Here is a 26,751-nt window from a genome sequence, read left to right as displayed (position 1 = left end):
CAAGTTTTCATTGTAACTTAAAACACAAATATAGTCAGAATGTTACATTCACCTAGTATGGAATTTCTAGGACATTGGCAATTTTCATTTGTTTGTATTCATTTTCATGATTATAATTTGTTATGTGTATAAGTTAATTATAATTTAATTTGTATATATTTGTATGGCTTATATAATATATTAGAAAAGGTTGTATTAGACTATGCATAGTGATGTTGTATTTTGAAATTTTGGTTATACTCTATTCATCTTCTCCACATTTTAAAAATTAAGAGTTCTCTCATTTTTTAAAAATTTTTATTGGAAAGGCAGAGTTATATAGAAAAGGAGAGACACAGAAAAGGAAGCTGGTTCACTGCCCCAATGGCCACGAAGTCCAGAGTTGAGCTAATCTGAAGCCAGGAACCAGGAGCTTTTTCCAGTTCTCCCATGTGGGTGCAGGGTCCCAAGGCTTTTGGGCCATCCTCTGCTGTTTTCCCAGGCCATAAGTGGGAGCTGGATGGAAAGTGGAGCAGCCAAGACTCAAAACTGGTGCCCGTATGGGATGCTGGCACTTGCAGATGGAGGATTAGCCAATTGAGCCATTTTGCTGGTTCCCATCTCATTGTTTTTAAAAGATAAATAATATCAGAAACATCACATCTTTTTATTTCTTAACATTTTGATTAACATTTAATACTTGCACATTGTTACAGAGTGCAGTGTGCTGTTTCAACCCATAAATGTAATATATTAAACCTACCAAGTCAGACAGCATACATTTCCTTACCTTTTGTTTTTTCCCATCTTATGTTGGAATCCTTTCAACTCCTCTCTTTTGTTTCTTGTTATGGCACATACTACATTATTGTCAGCTCTGATCATCCCACAATAATACCTCTTTGTAGATTTTTCTAAGACCTTGCTAAGAAAAGCTAAAGAATTATTAGAGAACTGTACTTATGTAAAATTCCTATTTTAAAAGAATCATTCTTCTAAAAATGTTTTCTCCAGATCTGTAGATTATAAAGCAATGCTAATAAAATATCATCACCTTTTAAAATGATAGCATGATTGAAATATAACTCATATGTTTCACATCTTTTGTTCATACACTTCAGTCTTTTCTAACATAAGCACAAGTATGTGCATTCATCACCATGGGCAATTTTAGGGCGTTTTCAGTGCTTCAGAAAGAATCCTTGTCTCCTTAAGCGGTCACTCCAGTTATCTTCCATTCTCCCAGTTCTAAGTGTCACTAGTCTCCTTTAATCTCTGTAGATTTTATGCTTTTTCTTTTAAGTCACCAAGTTTGTTTTATTGTTAAATGACTGAAATAATTCTAGTCGTAATAGTGGTAACACTTTTTCCTGTAGTTTTATTTTGCCAGTCTTATGTTGGACGTCTTAAGTGATTATGAAGCAGTGTCTATTGTGTTTTTAATTTTTGTTTTTTTTGACAGCTAATGATTTTGATCTTTTTGGCCAGTTTTATATTTTCTTTTGTGTCAATTTTAAAGTGAAGTTATTTATAATTACCTACTTGTAGTTCTTTAGTATTCTGTGTGCAAGTCTTTTGGATGTGGATGTTTTTAAAATATGTTAAAGAGAATAGTTTCTCTTTTAAGTCATGAAATATTCTTTAATAAATTATTAGATGACTAAAGTTATCATACCTACAGTAATATTTTCCCTGTGACAGTAGTTTTTAATTTCTTTTCTCTACTTATTTTTTATAGTATCTATTGTAGTTATAGTTAGGAACAGTGTTAATAGCCAGTTTTTAAATGGAGCTATCAACATTTAAATATTTCAGTTAGGAAATGGAGAATTACCATTTGAGTCTTTTTTTTCACATTTAAAAATATTTTGTTTTAAGATACAGCCTCTGGGATTTTTCATGCCCCTCCCCAAGTTCCCCCACCCCATTGATTTCCCCTGTAGTTTAACAATTGATGTCCTTCATGAACAGTCACAAGTCCATCATGCTGTTATCGAAGTGTTTCCGGACAATGTAGAATCTATCATCTTACTATTAGGACATTTTCAGTTCTTTCACTGAAAGTCCATCTTTGGTCTGTATACATAGAGACATACAGCACTTTGTCTCCAAATCTGAACATATCTGTCCCCACTCCACTCACTTATATATCCTCTAAAATACAGGACCAGGGAACACAGTCCACACAGGGTGAAATAATAAATTTTCATTAACATGAAGTTAACAAACATGCCACAAAAATACTAATGCATCACAAAAGAGAATTAGTTGAACAAAATTTATCACTTCAGATGGAATCAACACTAGACACAAAGCTGTGCCTTTCAGGAGGAGGTTAACTTTTGTATCTGTGCCTCTCATGAACATGAACACTTCTGCACTCTGGGGAGGAGGTGATACACATTAACTAAGTGTATGGTTGGATGAGCCCACCACCTTAGGAAGTTTTGTCATGGTGCTTTCCAGTAAACCCTTCCCCTTCAACCACTGCAAAGCAACCACTGTTCTGACCCTAGTGTCTCTGTTTGGTTTGCTTGTTTTGGAACCTTGCATCAGAGAAATGATCCTAAGTTCCCATGTTGTGCTTTTGTGTCTCTGAGACCTATTTTGTGAAGGACTCTTGATACTACCCTCTTTGCTATAATTTGTTTTCTGTAACAGATAGCCCATAACTTGTAGCGTTCTCATCTTGCTTTCTTCTTATAAAAGAAAATTGAAGCTCAGAGGCCCGGTTTTCATTTTGAACCGTCTCTGGCCCTTTCAAGCTAAGTTGTTAGTATTTCCTTTTTTAAGACTTGCCTATTTGAAAGTTACAGTTAGAGGGAGAGAGAGAAGGAGAGAGTAAAGGAAGCAGAGAAAGAGAGATCAATTTTTTGTCTGTTTCACTCTCCAGATGACTAAAATGGCCAGGGTTGGGCTAGATCAAAGCCAAGTGCTTCTTCCAGGTCTCCGATGTGGGTGGCAGGATTCCAAAGAGTGGACCATTCTCTGTTGCTTTCCCAAGCCATTATCAGGAAGTTGGATCAGAAGTGGACCAGTTGGGATAGGAACCAGTGCCCGCATGGAATGCTGGTATCACAAACAACAGCTTTACCCACTGTACCACAATGCCGGCACCTCTTAGTATTTTCTTAAAGTGCAACTTTATTTAAGCTGTTGTGGGTTACCTCTGAATTTTAATGAGATACACTTCATGCTCTGAAAGTTACATCTATAATTCTTTGGAGATAGATCTGTATTTTGGATATTAAAGCCTTACATGGAACAATTTCTCAGTATTTTTAATATGCTTTTGTCTGTGTGTCATAGTCTACTAGGTATCAGTTTAAGTCTTTTGAAGTCATCATTGACTATTATTATTATGGCCATTTAACAACTATTTTCTATGAGGAGATGAGGGGATGGAGTGGGGCTACTTGGGCAAACTGGAGTCAATCCTGCTGCCAGTGACCTAATTTTGTGCAGTCCAGTTCCTAAGAATAGTTTTTGCATTTCAGGGATCATTTGAAGAAATAGAAGAACATTTGACAGAAATCATATGACTCATTAAGTCTAAAGTATTTACTACTAGGCTGTTTATGTAAAAAAAAAAGTTACAGTTCTGGCGTAATTCAAGAGAAAACTTAACATAGGGCCCGGTGGCGTGGCCTAGCGGCTTAAGTCCTCACCTTGAATGCGCCCAGGATCCCATATGGGCACCGGTTCTAATCCTGGCAGCTCCACTTCCCATCCAGCTCCCTGCTTGTGGCCTGGGAAGGCAGTTAAGGACGGTCCAATGCTTTGGGACCCTGCACCCGCGTGGGAGACCCGGAAGAGGTTCTTGGTTCCTGGCTTCGGATCGGCGCAGCACCTGCTGTTGTGGTTACTTGGGGAGTGAATCATCAGACGGAAGATCTTCTTCTCTGTCTAAAACAGTACATATGAAAAAGCTGAAATATTAAGAACACTTGACAGAATTCATCTTTTCTTGTCAAAAGCTTTAAAACCAAGTTAAGAATAAAGGGTTTCTGCCTTTTGGCTCTCTAGGCACTGCTGTGATGGTTGGCAAGAACAAGTAGGAGAGAGAAAGAAACAGAGTGTCTGAAAAGAAGGCAAGAAGAAAGTGGTAGATTTTCTAAGGAGGATTGGTACCATGTGAAAATGCTTGCAGTGTTCAATATAAGAAATATTGAGAAAACACTACTCCTGAGGACTCAGGAGCCAAAATTGTATCTGATGGCCTCAAGGATTGGGGTTTTCAAGTAAGTCTTGGTGATCTATAGAATTATTAAATTGCAATTAGAAAATTCAAACTAACCACTAGAAATGTTCAGGGTACAAACTTCCTAACTTCCATGGCATGACTCTGACTCGTGACAAAACATGTTCCATTATCAAAAAATGGCAGACCATGATTGAAGCTTACGTTGATATCAAGGCGACTGATGATTATCTACTTTATCTGGTCTGTGATGATTTTTCTAAAAGTGGCAACAAGCAGTACAGAAGACTTCTTATGCTCAGTACCAGTGGGTCTGCCAAATCCAGAGGAAAATTATGATGTGGAGGAGCAAACAGTTGATTGAAAGAAGTGGTCAAAAATTGATCCCAGACAGCATTGGAAAATCATAAAAAAGCTTCATCAGTCTATTCCTCTTCTCCATGTTATCTGTGTTAGAAAAGTGAAAATGCTAAAGAAGCCCAAGTGTAAATTGGAAAATCTTGTGCAGTTTCATGGTAAGGGTCCCTGGGGATGACACAGGTACTAAAGTTAAATGAGCTGATGGACCTGAATCACCAGTCCAAGAAATCTGTTTAAAATTTAGACTTTAGTAGTGACAAATAGAAAATCCTGCTTCTGGAAAAAAACAAGAGAATGGGGGGTTGTCTGTCATATTTAACAAGTTTTTAAAAATGGGCCTCGCATGGTAGCCTAGCGGCTGAAGTCCTCGCCTTGCATGTGCCTGGATCCCATATGAGCACCAGTTCTAATCCCAATGTCCCCATTTCCCATCCAGTTCCCTTCTTGTGGCCTGGGAAAGCAGTCGAGGATGGCACAATGCTTGGTACCCTCACCTGCATGGGAGACCTACAAGAAACTCCTGGCTCCTAGCTTCGGGTCAGCTCAGGTCTGGCCGTGCAGCCACTTGGGGAGTGAATCATTGGACGGAAGATCTTCCTCTCTGTCTCTCCTCCTCTCTGTATATCTGACTTTCCAATAAAAAAAAAAATGGGGTTGTCATGATAGTATCCAGGCTGATCCTCTGCCCTGTGGTGCTGGCACTCCATGTGGGCACTAGATGAGATGCTGGCTGTTTTAATTCCCTATTATTGTTTTGGACCATGGTGTGGTGCAGGGGTACTTCTTAGGACTAGAATCTCAGGTAAGATGGAAAAAGCAAAATGTGTTCATTTCAGTGTCATTCTTCTGAAAGGCTGATAGTTCCCAAGAATTAATCTACCTGTGAGATGGGGGCAAGAGGCAGGGAGTCCTGCAGAGGAGAGACGGGTGTTGGCAGTTGGTGGAGGAAAACCGTCATAGAAAGGGTGTATCTTGGGGCTGCACCTTGACAGTGATGAAGGAACTACAGCCTTTTGGATATCCTAAATGCATCTCAGATTCAACATGTCTGGAAAGTGAACCTATCATTTTTAACCCAACTTAAAAAACACTTCTAAATTTCTGTCAGTGAATTCATTTCCAGTAATGAATTTCATTTCATTATTGCCTAAAATAGAAACTTCTGAGTCCATTTAGATTATTTATTCTTCTTTATGGTGCATCAGTATTCAATTGCAAATCACTTCAGTTCTATCTTAAAATTTCTCAACCACCTTCTCATTTTTGTTGTCAGAGTACTTTAGGTAATCATTTTTCTTAATCTGGGTTTATTTATTTTTGTGCCCCTAACACTGATCACTCCCCTTCCTCACCTCTGACTTCCTCCCTAGCACTTGGTGTAAGCAATTAATTCTGACTGGATCTGTCATTAAGTCCATGACCACCTGTGTCTCAGTTCTAACTCTGTAGATCCAGTGCCACTTCCATACTTTTGATAGTAGTTGCTCTTCAACTAAACACTTGGGCCACACATGATTACTTACTCATACTACATACCTTCTATCATTCTTTATTGTTTGTGTGTATGTATTTTATGGACCACATAAGGGGATTATCTCCAACGCTTGGACCATTTACTCCAGAAGGGTAAGACAGTGAGTCCTGTGGACATAATGTGGAGTTGACAAATATAAATTGCATCACTTTCACTAACAATTCTTTCACTTTTAATGTATATTATTTATTAGTATCAATTGCTTTTCAAAATTATCTGGGTTTTGTATTTAACTGCATGAACATTTTACCTTTTTCTGGTAACTTCATATTATTAGTTTGCCAATTAGTAGGGTTTATCTTTTCATTGCCACCTAACACATCTGTTTTTCCATCAGCGAGGAATTCTTGTATTGTACATGGTGGTAATAGCAGAGGCTTTAGGAAATAGCAATAAGAATGTGTGAAATGCCATCAGATACTTTACAATTTTCCATCATTTTAAAGGCTTTTAAGTCAAAAAGTGTTACAGCTTGAATTGGATTTAAGCTGCTGAATTTGATTGTTAGCTTTGGAAGTGCAACTTTTCAAGAGAAATAACATTTGATTACATTTAAAGCATTATTTTTTTTAAGGAAATTAGTTTTTGTTTGTGTTTTTTTTTTTCTTTTTAGGCCCTTAAAGCTTAATGACTCTTGTTTCTGATACAGGCATTGACATGTAGAGAAGAGCTCTTGACTCTTCTCCTCTCACTCCTTCCACTGGTATGGAAGATACCTGTTCAGGAGGAAAAGGCAACAGGTATGTGTTCATTATGCCACTCACATTATCAAAATTTCTTTACGAAAAGTTACTTCTGCCTGAATAGTTGATATAGTTTCAGCTTCAGAACATTGTATATTGTTGGGATTTATCATATACTTAATATAAAAAATTGAGAAAACACACAGCTTTTTATAATGATACAAAGCCATAATGCTTCATGGGATATGATTCGAATATAATGTTGATTAAGACATTTATACACAAGCAGAATACTTAGCAAAAAAGTAAACGTAGACATATATATTATCAGAAAAACAGTACAAAGTTTGATGTAAGAAGTTATTTTTCTCTTTATTTTATAGCTGTTTTCTATAACTATTAGTAATAGAAGAAAAGGAGGAATACTGCTTTTGTAGTATTTGCTTTAGTATAGTTTTCTAATGTTGCTTTTAAAGAATGAATTTGAATTAAAATTTGTTTCAAAATTGAATAGAATTGCTACACTTAATAGGTATTTTTAATTTCCGCATTTGAAAAATTTATGTAAATATCTCTTCATATAATTAAATCAATAAGTATGCATATATGTGATTATGTTATATATCATGAAACTTTTAAATGTTTCGCCACAAAGATTGACAATTTTCCCACTTGCCCTATTTCTAGGAAATGTAAGTTATACGTTATTTCAGAATTTTTCAGGTTAGAAATAAATACTTTTGTATTGTATTTAATACACCATATGTTAGTAAGTTTCTGATATGGTTTTTTTTAGGTAACTATATAAGGTGTTATAATAATGTTTTACTGCCTATTTGTTGATTCACCAAATCTCTGCTCTTATTTTCTTTGGAATTTGTAGAATGCAAAGACTATTAATAACTTAGGAAATCTGACTAGTGCTCTTTGGGGGAAATTGTTCTCATTGCTTTCATTGCTTGCTTGAATAGACTTTTTCAGAGTCCTTTTAATTTCTTCTCAACTCATCCAAGTTGTTTTTCCTCTTAATTAAAATTTAAATCTTTAGAATCATTTATTCACTCTAAATTTTAACTGCATTTTTAAATAACTCTTATTACATATTGTACAGGGAAGAATCAATTTAACTATCTTTTAAAATTAATTTAGGGCTTGTTACAGCACAGTGGCCTAGTGGCTAAAATCTTCATGTTGCATGTGCCAGGATCCCATATAGGTGCCAGTTCATGTCCACACAGCTCCAGTTCCCATCCAGCTCCCTGCTGGTAGCCTGGGAAAGCAGAGGAAGATGGGCCAAAGCCTTAGGACCCTGTGCTCATGTGAGAAACCCAGAAGAAGGTCCTGGCTCCTAACTTTGGATTGGGTCAGCTCTGGCCATTGCAGCCATTTGGGGAGTGAACCAAACAGATGGAAGATCTTTCTGTCTCTCCTTCTCTCTGTGTATCGGCCTTTACAATAAAAAAATAAATCTTTAAATATAATAATATATATTATTATAGATAAAATAATGCTACATCTAGCCATACCTTTCCTCCTACCCATGATCTAACTCTCCTTTCTCTTTCTTTTCTTGTTATTTAAAACAAAAATTTTACAATAACATGCTTTCAGTTTATTTTAAACTCATGAACTTAATCCTCTAGTAAATAAAGAATTCAGTTCCTCATGGGCATAGACAGGGCTTTCAACAATAATCAAATCTGGGAATGTCAATTTCACTTATATAAATTATATTTTTGGGGCCCAGTGCAATAGCCTAGCAGCTGAAGTTCTCGCCTTGAACCTGCTGGGATCCCATATGGGCGCCGGTTCTGGTCCCGGCAGCTCTGCTTCCCATTCAGTTCCCTGCTTGTGGCCTGGGAAAGCAGTCAAGGACGGCCCAAAGCCTTGGGTCCCTACACCCGCGTGGGAGACTCAGAGGAAGCTCCTGGCTCCTGACTTCAGATTTGCGCAGCACTGGCCATTGCGGCCTCTTGAAGAGTGAACCATTGGATGGAAGATCTTCCTTTCTGTCTCTCCTCCTCTCTATGTATCTGACTTTGTGATAAAAATAAACAAACCTTTAAAAAATGATATTTTTGTATGTTGTATGTTAGTTGCCACAAATTAGGGAAAACATATTTGATTGGCTTATTTCACTAAACATAATGATTTCCAGTTGTATCTATTTCATTACAAAAGGCAGACTTTCATTTTTTATGGTTGAGTATTTACAGAATGAATATATATACATCTAATTTTCTTTATTCAGTCATCAGTTGATAGCCATTTGCGTCAACTTCATGTCTTAGCTATTGTGAATTAAACAGCAATAAGTACAGGGGTACATTTTAAAAGATAAACAACTCTTTCATATGCTGATTGTGCCAATTTTATTTCATTTGGGTAAATTCCCAGAAGTGGGCTGGCTTCGTCATATGCTAGATCTTCAGATTTCTGGAGGAGCACCATACTGTATTCCAAAATGCTTGTGCCAGTTTACATTCCCACCATTGGTGTATTGGAGTACCATAACATCCTGCCAGCATTTACTGTTTTTAATGTTTGGATGGTAACCACTCTAACTAGTGCGAGGTGAAAATTCATTGTGGTTTTTATTTGCGTTTTTTTGATGGCTGATGATCCTGAACACATTTTGAAAATGCATGTTCATGTCCTTTGCCTATTTCTTGTAGTATTTATTTTTGTTGTTGAGTTTCCTGAGCTCTTTATAGATCCTAGATATTAATGCTTTATCTGTTGCATAGTTTGCAAAGAACTGTTTTTTAAAGATTTATTTATTTTTATTGCAAAGTCAGATATATACAGAGGAGGAGAGACAGAGAGAAAGATCTTCCATCCGATGATTCACCCCTCAAGTGACTGCAACGGCTGGTGCTGAGCCGATCTGAAGCCAGGAGCCCGGATTCTCTTCCTCCAGGTCTCCCACGCAGGTGCAGGGTCCCAAGGCTTTGGGCCGTCCTCCACTGCTTTCCCAGGCCACAAGCAGGGAGCTGGATGGAAAGTGGAGATGCCAGGAGTAGAACTGGCACCCATATGGGATCCCGGCGTGTTCAAGGTGAGGACTTTAGCCGCTAGGCTATCGCTCTGGGCCCTGCAAATAACTTCTATCATTTGCCTCTTTGTTGATGCTTTCCTTTGTTACAAGAAGCTTCATAGCTTGATATAATCGCATTGGTCTATTTTTTTACTTTATTGCCTTTGCTTTTCTGTCTTTTCCAAAATGTCTTTGTCTATTCCAGTGTCCTACAAAGTTTTCCTGTAATTTTGTTCTAGTAATTTAATAACAGCAGGTCATAGAATTAGATGCTTGTTCCATTTTCCTATAAAGTGTGGAAATCTTGTTTCATACTGCTGCATGTGTAGCTCCAATTTTCTCAGCCACATTTATTGAAGGTATTGTCATTTATCCAGGGAATGATCTTAGCTCGTTTGTCAAAGATTAGTTGGTTGTAGATACGTGGATTGATTTCTGAGGTTTCAGTTCATTCCACATGTCTATTTTTGTGCCAGTTCAAGGCTGTTGTGATTATAACTACCATTTTGAAAAACTTGATATTGTGATGCCTCTTTCTTTGTTTTTGTTTGTTAAGATTGCTTCAGTGATTTGAACATCTTTTGTATTTCTGTATGAATTTTAATATTTTTTCTAGATTTGAGAATAATGTCATTAGTATTTTGATTTAGATCACATTGAACCTGTTTATTACCTTAGGCAGTATATGCATTTTGTTTATATTCTTTCAATCCACAAACATAGATTTTTCCATTTTGCGTCTGTTGTGAAGGTTTTATAGTTTTCATCAGAGATCTTTCATGTCTTCAGTTAAGTTTTTTTCGAAGATATTTTAACTCTTTGTAGTTATTGTGAATGTTGCTGATCTTATAAGTTGTTTTGCAGCCATGGTCTTATCTGAGTATTCAAAGGCTACTGAGTTTTGTGTTATTTTTATATCAAACTTAAGAGTTCCACTTGTCTCTTAGTGGAGTCTTTTGGTCGATCCATATGTAGAGTGACCCCATCTGCATATGGGTAGTATGGCTTCCTCTTTCCTAGTTTGTATTCTTTTGATTTGTTTTTTCTTGCCTGTGTCTGGCTAAAACTGCCAGAACTGTAGTAAAGAGCAATGGTGAAAGTAGGCATCTTTTTGCTGGTTCAGGATCTCTGTGGAAATGCTTCCAACACTTCCCCATTCACTATAATGTTGACTGTGGATTTGTAATGTAACTCTTTGTGTTGAGGAATATGTATTTTACAACTGTAGGTGAAATGCTTGATACATATCCATTAGGTCTATTTGGTCTATAGTATAGATTAGTTCTGTTGTTTCTTTGTTGATTTTCTGTCTAGCTGATCTGTCCATCCATGAAAGTGTGATGTTTAAGCCTCCCTGTTATTACTATATTGGAGTCTGTGTCTCTCTTTCTACCCATTAATATTTATTTTAAATAACTAGGTACCCTGGCAGTGGGTGCATTTACATTTACTGTAGTCATATCTTTGTTTAATTGATCTATTAATCACTACATAATTATGTAATTATAATTATCTCCGTTAGCAGGTTTTTGTTAAATTCTAATTTTTCTGATATTAATTGGCTATTCCTGCTCAATTTTGCTCTCTGTTTGCATGGAATATAATTTTCTAACCTTTCACTTTCAGTCTGTGTGAATCTTTTTGCTTGGTGTATTTCATTCAGGTTACAAATATTTGAATCTTTTTTTTTTTTTTAAATCCATTTATCCAGTCTGTGTCTTCTGTGTAGAGAATTTAGGCCATTTCTAGCAAGGTTATTTTTATAAGTAACTAGTTTGGCCTGCCACTTTCCCATAAATGTTTCTATTGTTTATTTTGGATTTTCTCTATATTATTACTAGGAGGTTTTCTGCCTTCATATTCTTTCATAATGATGTCTTTTGTATGCAGCGCATCCTTAAATACCATTTATAATGCTGGAGAACTGGTGAGAAAATCATATTCTGTTGGCTTTGGAAGGTCTTTATTTCACCTTCACTTATAAATGAAAGCTTTGCAGGGTACAGTATTCTGGGTTAACAGTTTCTTTTAGATCTGTGTTTCTGCATTCTCTCCTGGCCTGTAGGGTTTCTGAGGAAAATCAGTTGTCAGTTGATTGGAGATTCTCTGAAGGTAATCTGCCATGTCTCTTATGCACATTTTAGAATATGTTCCTTTTTTACTGTTCACAGTTTGACACTAATGTGTCATGGTGAAAATTTTTTCTGGTCATGTCTGTTAGGATTTCTATGTGTTTCCTGTACTTGATTGTACCTTTCTTTGCTGCTTTTATTTCATGGCATACACCTTCTCATCCATTCTCTATTTGCATACCTTCAGAAACTCCTAAAACATGTATTTTAGTTTATTTGGTACTATGTCATAAATCTGAATCGCTGTTTCAGGTTTTTTAGATTTTGAATAATGTTATGATCATTCTTTCTTTTTTAGGCTTTTCTTCAATCTCTTTATCTTTACATTTTAATATTGAAAGATGTTTGTGTTTATTTTTGAGGGGGTTATTTGGTCCTCATGCTCATGTTTTTTGTATTCTACATTTACTTATTTTAAAAATATAATTTAAAATTTTATTTTTAATATTGTTTACATAGTTGAGGGATGCACGCTCCAATTAGGGTGAGGAAGATAAAGTTATGGAGGAACATGGGTGGGGCAAATGTTTCATTTCTTTTTTTTTTTTTTTTTTCCTGTGTCTACTGGAGGGAAAGGGGAGGGAGTTGCTCCTTGCTGTCAAATTACATCAGCACCTGGGGATGGGAGACAGTTGTTTGATGATACCTTAGAAACCCCAATGTGAGGAATAATGTTCTCAAGGTGCTACTTGAGTAGTTTTGACAGTTCTGAGATGTTGGCTTCATTTGCACCAGAGTTAAGAAAATCTTCAAAATCTGATAGTTGACAAAGTCCACCTTGGTACATCCGCAGGACCAAACATTTGCTTTAAAACTTGGCCTGAAGAGTTATCCAACCTGTTCTGCTTTTCATCCTCTGATGAGGCACTTCATGTCCTCTATTGGCCTAGATGAGCTAACTGTCATGTCCCCTGTGGTATGTGAGTGTACTGTCTGCTGCATAGGCATTGGTGTCTGAGGAGGCCCAGTCCCAGTACATGCACTCCAAGGTCGGATCATATTCTTGTGATTTTTCCCTGTGGCCAGGTTTTGCGTCCAGCAGTCCAGTTGTTGTGAGTCCCCCCAAAACCTCACCTGGGATGACTTCAGACTTAACTCTTGGGTGCATCAGTCAGTGCAAGGTCAGATTCAATTTATCACCAGCACCAGCCAGTGCACATACTGGTGGTTGCAGCTGCCTGGTCAATTCCGCCCCCGGCCTCATCTCTTATGTGAACTGGCAGGAACTGCAGCCTACTAGGGGAGTTCCTCAAGTTCATCTATCAGGTCTGCTCCCAGCACTGGATCTGTGAATCAGTGGATGCTGCAGCCCAGCCTGACATGGCATGCCTCCAGTCCTGGCACTCACTGTCAGGTATTACAGCCTGGCCTGACCAACTCATACCCCTTCTTCTCACCAGTGGATGCTACACCCTAGTCCAGTCCATGCCACATCCATTCTGGCTCTTGCAAGTGCCAGCAGATACTGGGGCCTAACCCAGTCTGGCCTGCCCCCAGAACCTTTCCATATGCATGCTGACATATGCTACACCCTTGCCTGTCCTGATCTGCCTCCAGCCCTGGCTCTTGTGCTCACCATTGATAGCTACAGCCTAGCAGGAGAGTTCCAAAAGTTCTCCTACCAAGCCCATTCCCAATGCCCAATCTTACATGTGGTGGTGGGTGCTTCAACCCAGCCTGGCATGATCTGCTTCTAAGCTCTTGCCGGCAGGTGTTATAACGCCACCCAACCCACAATGACCCATACCATGTCCTGGCTGTTGCAAATGTCTGAGGGTTTTGTGGTGTAACCCTGCCAGGCCTATTCCAAGACCCAACTTACACACATGCTGAGTGCTACAGCCTTGCCTGGCCTCGTCTGCCTCCAGTCCTGGTTTTTATGTTCCCCAATGGGAGCTGCAGCGAGTGAGTTCTGCAGTCCAGCCTGGCCTGGCCTGTTACCACCCCCAGCACTCACTAAAACATTGGGTGTTGCAGTCCCACATGGAAGCCCATACATTCTCTACAGAATCTGGTCCCAGATCTGGTTCTCATGAACCGGTGGGTGTTGCAGTGCAGCTGATGTGGTATACCTCCTGTGCTTACACTCAGCTTTCATGTGCACTGGTGGGTGGCAGGCATTGCTACTTAGCCCAGCCAAGCTCTCCCATGTGGGCAGGTGCCTTACGCTGACCCAGACATGCCCTCTGGTTTCCCCCTCTAAACCACTCGGCCTCAGTTCCCTCCCCTACCTTTGAGTGCAGTGATCCTGTCTGTTAAAGGCCGCAAAAGTCACTCCTCCCCTGTCAAGCATGACCTTAGCAGCCGCTACTCCAGCACATCCCCAGACCCCCTTTCCTGGGCAGTCCACAGCACCTCTCCCCCAAGCTGCCTAGTAGCTTGCAGCATGCCTGGAGTACAGAGGGGCATGTTCTAACTTGGCATACCCTACCTTTATCTTAAAGAAAAAATGAACACCTATGCTGGCACACTGGTGTAATTAACACAGTTTTGGTGTTAACCAGGCTCAGAATGCCTGCCAACCATTAGCTGCTTTTTTCCCAGCAATGTAGTACTTGTCTAGGTATAAGGCAACCTAGGCAGTTGCCTACAGGCAGAATTTACATTTATTTTTAAGCATTTATAGGGCCACTGGTTGGTTTTCTCGTCTGATCGCTTTTATCTTTGAAGTATTCCTTTGTGGTATAATGTAGTGTCTGCTTCTTCAGTGAATATTCAGAGGTGTCTGCTGGGTAGGGCCAGGGAGTCTGTCAATGTTTGGATGCTCTGACCAGCAGAGCCAGTAATGTGGACAGGGAGAGGATCTGAGGATGAAGCACTGACAGGAGACCCGTAGAAGTCTCTGCGAAGTCTCCCTTTATTGCTCCTTGACCTCTCCTTATATACGCTTCCCCCTACATCTTCATTTAGCAGAATATTAGATACAGATGAGTCCAATTAGTCTAGGTGTTTTTAGCCAAAGCCGAGTTCCTGTTCCTGCCCAGCTCAATGAGCACTAATCAGCTCCTTAGCCCACAACATTTGGAGGTGGTGCAAGAGTCCAGGATGGCTCTTCTTGGGCATGGTGAATCTCCTCTGTTGTCAGCAGAGGGTATAGCATGATCATGTTGGCTGGTGTGATTACAGCCACTCATCTCTCTGCAAGATGATCAGTGCCTGGGACAAGCCCACAGTGACTACACAATGACCAGAAGAACCACATCAAGGTGAGCACAGAACCCTCTGCAGTAACCTGCCTCAAGCCCTCAGAGAACTCTGGTTCTCTTAAGGCAGTAACTGCCCAGAGACCCAGCTACAGCTGGTCAGAGAACTGCTGCAATCGTAGCACGCAGGGCTCCCAGAGTCACAGAGAGCAGAGAATCTACTCTCTTTTTTTTTATTATTATTATTATTATTTAACTTCATTAATTACATTGTATTATGTGACACAGTTACATAGATACTTGGGTTCTCCCCACCCCTCCCCAAACCCTCCCACCATGGTGGATTCCTCCACCTTGTTGCATAACCGCAGCTCAAGTTCAGTTGAGATTCCCCCATTGCAAGCATATACCAAACATAGAGTCCAGCATCTTATTGTCCAGTCAAGCCGTTGAACTTGACTGGAGAATCTACTCTCAACCCTCCTGCTTCTGTCCAGAGTGCTGAGGCATTCCCAGCTCCTGCTGCTTGTTGGGGTTTCATCTTGGCAGTTTCAATACAGGTACCCATGATAGAGTGAGAGGAGGGCAGTGCCCTGCCAGCTTAAGTGGGTGTCCCACCCCCTTCCAACCTTCCAGGCCAGACTCACATTCCGTGGAGACCATTAGTTTATTCCTACAATTTAACCCCCCCAGTCTCACCTATGCAAGCCATAGCAGCCTTTACTTGCCTTGTTAAGAGTGCTTCCTCCCTGCTAGTCACTGGTGGTCATTGCCGGAGGGATGGAAAACAGACTGTGCTCTTCCTGCCATGGGTTAGGTGGGCATCCTGCCCCTGCTAGCACTCCAGGAAAGACTTTAAGTCAGTGTGATGTGCAAGGTTCTTCTCTGGGCAGTGTAAACAAGTAACATGGGCTGCTGAAGACTCCTCTCACCTCGTTCTGAGAAGATGGTATCTTCTGTAACCTCCCACTGTTGAAGTCACCTGTGGTGTTGCCACCCTGTGCTGCATGTTTCTACTGTCCCCACTGCTCCACAGCATCTCTTCTTTCTGTAGAATTTCCACTGCATAGTTTCCCTCAAACACTCCATTGGGAATTCAGTTACTCTGTTTTTCGTGTAATCCTCCTGTGGTCAAAATCAACACGTTCTCTCCCAATTTAGTCTCCTTGGATCTCTCCTAATTATCTTCTTAGTTAGTAAAGAGGACTCATTCATTTGCCAATTAAATAGCTATTGAATACTGACCATGTGATAAATCTGAAGCTCTAGACATCAAGGATAGAGCGTTGTTATCTGTCCCAAGGCCTAATTAAGTACATGAGACACATGAGAAATATTTTGGTTAAAGAACTCTTGTACATCGTATAAGATTTTGGATTAATTTTAAGAAACTCTGAAGTTCTCCACTGAGGATTATAAATGAAATGCTGTTTTTGAGGATATAATACACCCCTGTGTCTTAATTAGTGACATTTTTGAAGATTTGTAAAATTGTATGACCAGCATTACTAAATGCCAAATAGCCTAGAAAGTCTATTATGGAGGTTAGAGTACAATATAGAAGTTTTAAAAAATTGTATATATTTTGGCCTGGCATGATAGCCTAGTGGCTAAATCCTCACCTTACATGTGCCAGGATCGCAAATGGGAACCAGTTTGTGCCCCGGCTGCTCCATTTCTCATCCAGCTCCCTGCATGTAGCTAGGAAGGCAGTAGAGGATGGCCCAAAGCCTTGGGGCCCTGTAACCGTGTGGGAGACCCGGAAGAGGGTCTTGGCTCCTGGGTTTGGATCAATTTAGTTCTGGCCGTTGCAGCCACTTGGGAAGGGAACCACTGGATAAAATATCTCTCTCTCTGTCTCTCTTCTCTGTAAATCTGCTTTTCCAATAAAAATGAATAAATCTGTTAAAAGTTATATATGCATCTATGTATTTATTTGAGAGACAGAGAGAAACAGAGTGCTCTTGATTGCCTGTTCACCCTCTAAATGATTATAAAATCTAGGATTCAGTGAGCCCAATCTGGTGGATGAGAAGTCCATTAAAGTCTCTTATCTGGGAGGCAGTGAACTGAATACTTTAGCCATCTCTATGGCCTCTCAGGGTCTGTCTGCATTAACAAAAAGCTGGAGTCAAGAACCAGAGGTGGATGTTAAACCCGTGTCTCCCACCTGATGTGAGATTGGAGTGTGCAAACTACTAGACCAAATGCCTGCCTCGATAGAAATTTCTGAATAAAATTTACTTCCTTGCTTTTGTGCTTTTGTTGTTTTCAAAATCAGTTTGCATCCTGTGAAGTAATGTCACCTGGTATTTAGAATGAGAAGGATAAGCATAGGAGGAAATGACCCAGAGACACATATAACTAAAGGCATACAGCAAAATTATACTGAGGACAAACTCCTAAAATGGTAAATTAAGGAGTTATTGCCTGTACACATTGAATTAAAAAAAAAAACAGGTTGAGTTTTTCTAAACTTTCTTTCTTTATTTCATTAGATTTTAATCTACCATTGTCAGCTGATATAATCCTGACCAAAGAAAAGAGTTCAAGTTCACAGAAGTCTACTCAGGAAAAGTTACATTTAGAAGGAAGTGCCCCATCTGGTCAGGTTTCTGCAAAAGCAAACATCGTTCGAAAGAGCAGAAGACAGCGTAAGGTCACACATCGATATTCTGTAAGAGATGCAAGAAAGACACAACTCTCCACCTCAGATTCAGAAGCTAACTCAGATGAAAAAACTATAGCAACGAGTAAGCACAGAAGGCCCCATCTGCTACAGCATTTTGTAACACAGATTCCTAAAGATGACTACCTTGCAGTCAAGTTTGACCACTTAGCAACCAAAGAAGAGCAGACTCCTGATTCAGTGGCTTTGGATAACTCCGGAGAGATTATTTCAGAACAGGAGTCAAACGCCATCATTTTAAGTGAGCCAGCTGCCTTGCCTATTACCAATAACATGAACAACTCTCCATTTGACTTATGTCATGTTTTGTTATCTTTATTAGAAAAAGTTTGTAAATTTGACATGACCTTGAATCGTAATTCTGCTCTAGCAGCCAGTGTAGTGCCCACATTGACTGAATTCCTAACAGGCTTTGGGGATTGCTGTAATCAGCATGACAATTTGGAAAGTCTAGTGGTTTCTACAGGTTGGAGTGAAGAACCAGTAGCTTTGATTCAACGGATGCTCTATAGAACGGTGTTACATCTTATGTCAGTAGATATTAATACTGCAGAGATTATGCCAGAAAGTCTTAGAAAAAATTTGACTGAATTGCTTAGGGCAGCTTTAAAGATGAAAACTTGCCTAGAAAAGCAACCTGACCCTTTTGCACCAAGACAAAAAAAAACACTACAGGAGGTTCAAGAAGACTTTGTATTTTCAAAATATCGTCATAGATCCCTTCTTTTACCTGAACTTTTAGAAGGAGTTCTACGGATCCTGATCTGTTGTCTTCAAAGTGCAGCTTCAAATCCCTTATACTTCAGTCAAGCCATGGATTTGGTTCAAGAATTCATTCAGCATCATGGGCTTAACTTATTTGAAACGGCAGTTCTTCAAATGGAATGGCTGCTTTTAAGAGACGGAGTTCCTCCTGAAACCTCAGAACATTTGAAAACACTCATAAATAGTGTAATGAAAATCATGAGCACTGTCAAAAAAGTAAAATCAGAGCAGCTGCATCATTCGATGTGTACAAGGAAAAGGCACAGGCGCTGTGAGTATTCTCACTTCATGCATCACCACCGGGATCTCTCAGGTCTTCTGGTTTCAGCTTTTAAAAATCAGGTTTCCAAAAGCCCGTTTGAAGAGACTGCAGATGGAGATGTTTATTATCCTGAACGCTGCTGTTGTATTGCAGTGTGTGCTCACCAGTGCTTACGCTTAGTACAGCAGGCTTCCTTAAGCAGTACTTGTGTCCAGATTCTTTCAGGCATTCATAACGTTGGGATATGCTGTTGTATGGATCCCAGATCTGTTATTATCCCTTTGCTACATGCTTTTAAATTGCCAGCACTGAAAAATTTTCAGCAGCATATATTGAATATCCTCAGCAAACTTATTTTGGAACAATTAGGAGGAGCGGAAATAGCACAAAAAATTAAAAAAGCAACTTGCAGCATTTGTACTGTTGACTCTGACCAACTAGCCAAATTAGAAGAGAAATTACAGAGAAGCTCCCATGATGCTCTGTCTTCTTCAGGTTTATCCAGCCCTTCTTACAGATCTCAAGGGATCCTACCCAGCAGTGGATCTGAAGACTTACTATGGAAGTGGGATGCTTTGGAGGCTTATCAGAACTTTGTTTTTGAGGAAGACAGGTTACATAACATACAGATTGCAAATCACATTTGCAGTTTAATCCAAAAAGGCAATATAGTTGTTCAGTGGAAATTATATAATTACATATTTAATCCTGTACTCCAGAGAGGAGTTGAATTAGCACATCACTGTCAACATCTAAGTGTTACTTCTGCTCGAACTCATACATGTAGCCATCATAAGCAGTGTTTGCCTCAGGAAGTGCTGCAGATTTATTTGAAAACTCTGCCTATCCTGCTGAAATCCAGGTTTGTATGCATTAGCGTATGTGTGTAAAAATATTTTCTTATTGTATACATTTGAATGTGTGATAAAATGTATGCATTTGAACCGATAAGCATGGTATTCCTAAAGCCTCTTAAGTAGTATGTAATTCTTTTCCTGGGATTTAATTTTAGTTATCAACAAAAACCTCCCATTCCATGTGAGATTTTATTTATATATTTATTTTACTGAAATGGTTAAAAGAAAGCCATTGATTTTAATTTCTCAGTGGGGAAAAAGTATCTCAAGATACATTTCTGAGAAAAAATTGATACAACACAGATATCCCAGAACATGGTTAAGATTAGATCAAACATTTTATGTATCTTGGCAGAGTCTTATTAGAAATGTTTACAAAAGTCATGTTGGAACATGGAAAAATGCTTATAAGATTGTAGGTGATAAAATGACTAACTCTGTAATAGAATTCACCTAGTTAAAAGTATGTAAAATATGCACATACAGTGATACTTACTGTAGCAGTGGCATTAAGGGGATTTTTTTATGTCATATTTGTTACCTAAGCAACAAATGCAGGAAAATTAGAAAAATACTGCCTTCATTATCTTCATATATCACATTATTTTTAGTTTTATTCATGGTAACATAGCTATTTTAAAACTAATACTGTTATTTAGTTTTTGTTTTTGTTTTTACATTCCGATGTGGCTTAAATAAGCTGACTTTAATTTGTAACTCATTGATAGATATGGGGACAACCTAAGCCTGACTAAGCTGGTTTGTATTTCTTTATTGGGATTCCAATGAACTTAAACACATGAGACACCTGAGACAAAGCTAAAAACTTTAAAAAATATTATATCCTTAATTGATGAGCCAGCCAAATTCAGAAACACTGTTGAAAAACTCGAAGTAACTCTAAGTCTCCTCTGAAGTTTGGTTCTTTCCCATTGGATGAGATGCAGATCTATAACAAACAAAAAGTCCTAAATTAACCATTGTGCTAATGAGTAAATAGCTGCCTGCTCACAGAGTATCCACCATGAGTGTGGTAGGTTCTGGCATTTAGAATTTATGATCTGGGGGAAAATATTATTGCCAAATTGCTTCATTTAATTTTGCATGCATGTAATCCTTTTCTTTTTAAATACTACTGGAATAATACTTGCAGTATTTGAAGAAGGATGTAAGAGTAATGAGGAAGTAACTTAACATCCTGGTAATTATCTAAGAACTTTACCTGGATGACTGATAAATCAAATAAGGTAATGGTTTGTAAATACCACATGTACCAATAACATGTTTGAACAGGCTGTGTATATACTTATAGATAGTATTTCCTTTTATAAAATGTTTTGTGTTTTTCTCTCAGGGTTCTTCGAGATTTATTTTTAAGTTGCAATGGAGTAAATCAAATAATTGAATTAAATTACTTAGATGGTACTCGAAGTCATTCCCTGAAAGCGTTTGAAACTCTGATAACCAGCTTAGGGGAGCAGCAGAAAGATTCTTCCATTGCAAGTACTGAACAGATAGAGCTGCCGTCCTTAAATGTAGGAACTACTTTTCAAAACCTGCAAGCTTATCCAGACTCTCCTCGGAGCCTCAGCAAATTTTATGCCAGCCTCAAAGAAGCTTATCCAACGAAACACAAACCAGTTAACCAGGATATGCATCTCAACACTATAAACCTATTCCTCTGTGTGGCGTTTTTATGTGTCAGTAAAGAAGCAGAGTCTGATAGAGAGCCTGCCAATGATTCAGAAGATACTTCTGGCTATGACAGTACAGCCAGTGAGCCTTTAAGTCATGTCCTGCCATGTTTAGCTCTTGAGAGCCTTGTCCTGCCTTCTCCTGAACGTATGCACCAAGCAGCAGATATTTGGTCAATGTGTCGTTGGATCTACATGTTGAATTCAGTCTTCCAGAAACAGTTTTATAGGCTTGGTGGTTTCCAGGTATGCCATAAATTAATATTTGTGATAATAAAGAAACTATTCAGAAATCCTGAGGAAGAACAGGGAAGAAGGCAAAGAGTTCTAAGTGCAAATGAAAAGCAAGATATAAATAAAATTTCCCAACCTGATATAACTTCAAAGGAAGATTTATTGACTATAAAAAATGATCCTATACCATCAGAACTGGGGATTTCAGAAAAAAGTGCTGACAGTTTAGATAAATTAGGTTCACAGCAGATTTCTTCCATGAATTTGGAGCAAATTTCAGCGGCTGAAGCTGCTTATGGAGAAGTAAAGGCATTTATCAACCAAGAAAGAGAGACTTTACTTCAGAGTATACGACTTTTGGAAGCTCTTCTGGCCATTTGTCTTCATGGTGCCAGAACTAGTCAACAAAAGATGGAATTGGAGTTATCTAATCAGGTAATATTTTGTTCTTAGTCTGAATCTGTGTATTACACCCTTTTACAATTCTAAGTTAATACTATAATCATTTTTTAATATATTTTACATTTTTGAGAGGCCCTCACTGTTTAGGAGGTATTTATTACCAGATATTGTGGAGGACACAAAAGAGATGGATGTACCCATTTTTACCCTAAAGGAGCTTACTATTCAGTTTGGAATGTAAAAGCCTGGTGTGGAAAAGTTTATGCATTAACTGTCAGATTGATATAATTGACATTGTGTTTTAACGTTCAGAACACATAGTGTGTAGTGTTGGAATGGTGCTTTTGGTTATCTTGCCCTGATCCTGTTTGTATCTCTAGTGTTTATAGTTCTCATCCTGTTTCTCAAATTGTACTGAAAATTTATCCAGGCTCATGTCCTCATATGGTACCACCTGCTGCATCTACACCTGCCTGCAGAGGATTGTTCATGGCCAAGATACCTAGAGGAAGTGTGCTCCTCACCTGCGGTTGATGGATGTGGCTCTTGGGGACAGTCTCTGTTGTCTGGTTCAGGCTCCACAGCTCCCCACAAAATAGACTGGGACTGGATATTACCTGAAGCCACATTTTTATCAGAATTGTTTCCCTGGTTTCTGCTTTCCTTGCATTGGGATTGTTTTCCTGACTTCTACTTTCCTGCATCTGTTCATATTCTCGGACTACTTCTCACCCAATCAAGCAATCGAAACTCTAGTATATTAGGTCCTGTATCTAAGGAACCTTGGAATAAGATTCCGTTATTTCCTTACTAACTCAGCCCTAACTCTTCTGCCAGATAGTGGGCTCTCCTTACCCCAGTCCCAGCCTCTGTGTACCCTCCTCTCTAGAAATGTTGACTGCATGAGCTGGCATTGTGGCGCAGCAGGCTAAATTGCCACCTGTAATGCCTGAGTCATTTGTGGGCATTGATTCATGTTTCAGCTGCTCCACTGCTGATGCAGCTCTCTGCTAATGCACCTGGGAAATCAGAAGATGGGCTAAGAGCATGGGCCCTTGAAACCTACCTGACAAAGCAGTGAAGCTCCTGGTTACTGATTAGGACTGGCTCAGCCATGGCTGTTGGCAGTCGTTTAAGGAGTAGATAGAAGATGGATGTTCCATGAGGAGTAGATGACTCTGTCTCTACTTCTTCCTCTGTAACTCCTTCAAATAAATAAATAGAAAAATTAATAAATCCTTTTTGAAAAACCCTGAAACTGTCTTATTGCTCACAATTAAAATCCATACTCTTACATAGCATGAGAAAATCTTCATAGTCTTTGTTTCTTTGTTTAGCCTTATGTCCTGATATCCTTAACTCTGGCTACAGTCAGACATACTCAGTGTCATTCTTGGTATTTGTGTACTTTTGTGAGTGTCCTTCTGCCAAGTATATTCTCTTCCTTTGTGTTTATGCCCGTTCTCTCCTTATTCTTCACTGTCCATCAAATATGATTGCCCCCTAGGACAATACATTTTTTAAAGATTTATTTATTTTTATTACAAAGTCAGATATACACAGAGGAGGAGAGATAGAGAGGAAGATCTTCCGTCCGATGATTCACTCCCCAAGTGAGCGCAGCGGCCGGTGCTGTGCCGACCCGAAGCCAGGAGCCAGGAACTTCCTCCAGGTTTCCCACATGGGTGCAGTGTCCCAAAGCTTTGGGCCATCCTCGACTGCTTTCCCAGGCCACAGCCAGGGAGCTGGATGGGAAGTGGAGCTGCCAGGATTAGCACCGGTGCCCATATGGGATCCCAGGGCATTCAAGGCAAGGACTTTAGCTGCTAGGCCACGTTGCCGGGCCCCTAGGATGCTATTGTTAGATCTCTCTTTTCTTTCTTAAAAGCACTTCATTTTCTTTCTTCAAAGCTCTAATTTAGTTGTCATCACATATGATTTGTGCATATCTTTCTGTCATCTTAGGAGAGAAACAAGTTTCTTAGCCATCTTTATGATTTCTTCACCTGGTAAAGAGATGTAGGAAAGTAGTAACAGCTTCCTCAAAAACAGAAGGAAAAGAGTAAAAAAAAAAAAAAAAAATAGAGGGAGAGAAAAAATTAGAATTGAATGGTTGGACATTGTCAGAAATCTCTAACAAATAAAAATGGTTAACCAAATTTAAAACCAAATGCAAAATGTATTTGATAGCAAAAATGTTATTAACAGTAGATTGTTTGAGTAGAAGCCAAGTATTTATATGATCGTTTTAATTTTGTATCAACTGGAAATAAATGGACTAGTTTTCTGCTTATTAAATAACTATAAATTTATCATTTATCACATTTTAAGAGCATATTGTTAATTTTCTCAAGTGTCTTTTATTTTACCACAGGACTTTTCAGTGGAAAATATTTTGTTGGAAATGAGGGACCATCTTTCCCAGTCAAAGGTGATTGAAACAGAATTAGCAAAGCCTTTGCTTGATGCTCTGCTTCGAGTTGCTGTGGGGAATCATTCAACAGATTTTGAAAATAATGATACTTTGACTGAGCAGGTATGAATGGTATACATTTGTGTCATTTAATATGATTAGGAAAAATGTCTAAGATGGAACTAGAACACTGATAGTTAGACCGTATGGACCAGAATCTGTGTAGGTCAGTTCTGTGGGCTGTACCTCCATCTTAATGGGATTGCTATTGTTTCATGAATGCTGTCATCTCATAAAGCTTAGCAGTGCAATATGGCATCCTTTACTTCACCTGATCTGAAAATTTACTGATAATTACTCCTAGTCATTTAGAAATTTATTATGTGATTTGATATGTCTTACATACAAGGTGTTTCCAAAAATTCAATAACTGCATGTTAAGGGAAAACTGCATGATTTCAAAAATGTTTTTGCACCTAAGTAAACTGACACTAGCTTGTTAACAAATATGATCAGAATCTAGTTTGAGGCACTGGATAGGATAAAATATCAATTGGAAAAACAGGCACTATCAGAGCAGCATGAATTCGGTTAAAAACGATGGCAGAACAGATTTCAGATGATTTGGTGAAGCTTCAGTGGAAGCAGAGTGAAAATTTTGATGTACTGCAGAGTTAGCAGAGACACATCTTCAAAGAAATACGTACTTTAAAAACTGATAACTTGTTTTAAAAAGAGATAAAACTATGTTGAAGGTAAAGCCAGTCATTCACAAAGAAAAAGTAAACAAACTTGTTCATGCCTTAAAGGAAGCTGAGCAGTTAACAGCAGGAACAAGAACGAAGAGTATATCTATACTAGTTGGTTCTGCTTATAATAATTCCAAAAGAAAAATTGAAAGTTAAGCAAATTTTCTGCTCACTAGTGCCAAAACTGTTGTGCCCAGAATAGCTGCAGACAAGAACGGAGCTTTCAATGGAAATTTTAAATAAACGAGTTCAAGATCCTGGAGCATATCTTGGATGACTTGTAACAGAAGATGAAGCATAATATAACCGATTCAGTCTTGAAAACAAACCACAATCAAAGCAATGACTATAGTCTAATCAATAGTGCTTCAGCCAAGAGTAAAGATCATGTGTTTTGGGATGCTCAAGGCATTTTGTTTGTTGACTTTCTGGAAGGCCAAAGGATAATGGCATTTGTTGATTAGGACATGTTTTGAGAAAGTTAACCTAAGCTTTAGCAGAAAACTTCACCAGAATACCTTCTGAATATTGGCAAGGCAATGCTTCTGCTCTTTCCTTTCATCAGAGGGGAGTTTTACACAGTTTGTTACAAAATCATTAAATATCTTCATTTGATTCCATTGGACTTTTTGTTTCTTATTCCTAGTACAGTCATTTTTCTTCAGTTAATAATATAAAAATGACTGCATTGAGGAAGTTCGGCTCCCAGGATCTTCAGTTCTGTAGGTTTGGACTAAGTAGTGTCTTAAGCTTGATGAGGCTTATATTAACAAATACATTTAGTTTCTTAATCTCATGTTCCATGAATATATTGAGGTCTCCTTGTATAACTGATAATTTACAAAATGATACTTTGAGGCTAGTGATTCAGCTTATATTCATCCTTGAGCTTTGAAATTAACATTAAGTCACTCAAACATACAAAGGATTAATATTTGTATAGAGAAAGAGCAGTTGTAGTTTTCTGGTGTTTAATATTTTTTGCTAAAGTAGTTGATTTTTCCCCTGCAACCTTGTAATGCATATTTAGTCCATTTGCTCTCCTTTCATATTTCTTTTACATTTAATTGACTGTCATCTTTCCTTTTTTTAACTTACCGTTTAGCTCCCTTGACCTAGCTCTTGACTGTATGAAATTACTTATCTGTTGTCTTAATAGTATGTGTTACTTTTGTCCTAACTCTAGAACTTATTGAAATAGCTATTAATGCCTTCGTCTTAACTACTGACTCAATTGGTTGTCCTATAAAATGTCTAAGTACCTTCTTTATATTTTGTTGCTATTACAATTACAAAGTACTCTGAGCTTAAGTGAAAATATTTTCTGAAGTAAAGTTATTAGTGGAATTTATATTTAAAAAATTGTCATAGATATTACAAAGGAAGGCAATGCTAGAACTGTTGATTTCTGAGATACTGTGTATAAATAATTGCATTCTATAACCTTTAATAACTTTGAAAAGTTGTCCTATATTCTCTTTAATATCTAACTTATAGAACATTTAACAAAATTTGTAAAAATCTGTTGATAAAAATATTTTCCCATTAAGAAATACATTGAAGTTATACATATTATCATTAAGTTTGTAAGTATTACCTTTAAGTTGTATGGCATTT

At 38.4% G+C, this 26,751-nt stretch overlaps 1 protein-coding gene and 1 pseudogene across 4 annotated transcripts in view; both read left to right on the top strand.

Annotated features, from left to right (window-relative positions):
• Nucleotides 1-26,751, top strand: part of LYST (lysosomal trafficking regulator) — a 185,295-nt gene that overhangs the window by 33,806 nt on the left and 124,738 nt on the right. For all 4 annotated transcript variants that reach the window (XM_058669377.1, XM_058669376.1, XM_004578521.3 and 1 more), the window contains exons 4-7: nucleotides 6,724-6,814; nucleotides 17,568-19,647; nucleotides 20,997-22,005; nucleotides 24,347-24,508. In XM_058669377.1, coding sequence (XP_058525360.1) covers nucleotides 6,724-6,814; nucleotides 17,568-19,647; nucleotides 20,997-22,005; nucleotides 24,347-24,508 — 3,342 coding nt within the window. The remainder of the gene's footprint in view (nucleotides 1-6,723; nucleotides 6,815-17,567; nucleotides 19,648-20,996; nucleotides 22,006-24,346; nucleotides 24,509-26,751) is intronic.
• On the top strand, nucleotides 3,914-4,791 carry LOC131481297 (small ribosomal subunit protein eS1-like; annotated as a pseudogene).

This window comes from Ochotona princeps, chromosome 10 (assembly GCF_030435755.1).
Source record: "Ochotona princeps isolate mOchPri1 chromosome 10, mOchPri1.hap1, whole genome shotgun sequence".
Classification (NCBI taxonomy): Eukaryota; Metazoa; Chordata; class Mammalia; order Lagomorpha; family Ochotonidae; genus Ochotona; species Ochotona princeps.
Note: the sequence above shows the minus strand (reverse complement) of the source record. Positions and strands in the feature narration are given on the sequence as shown.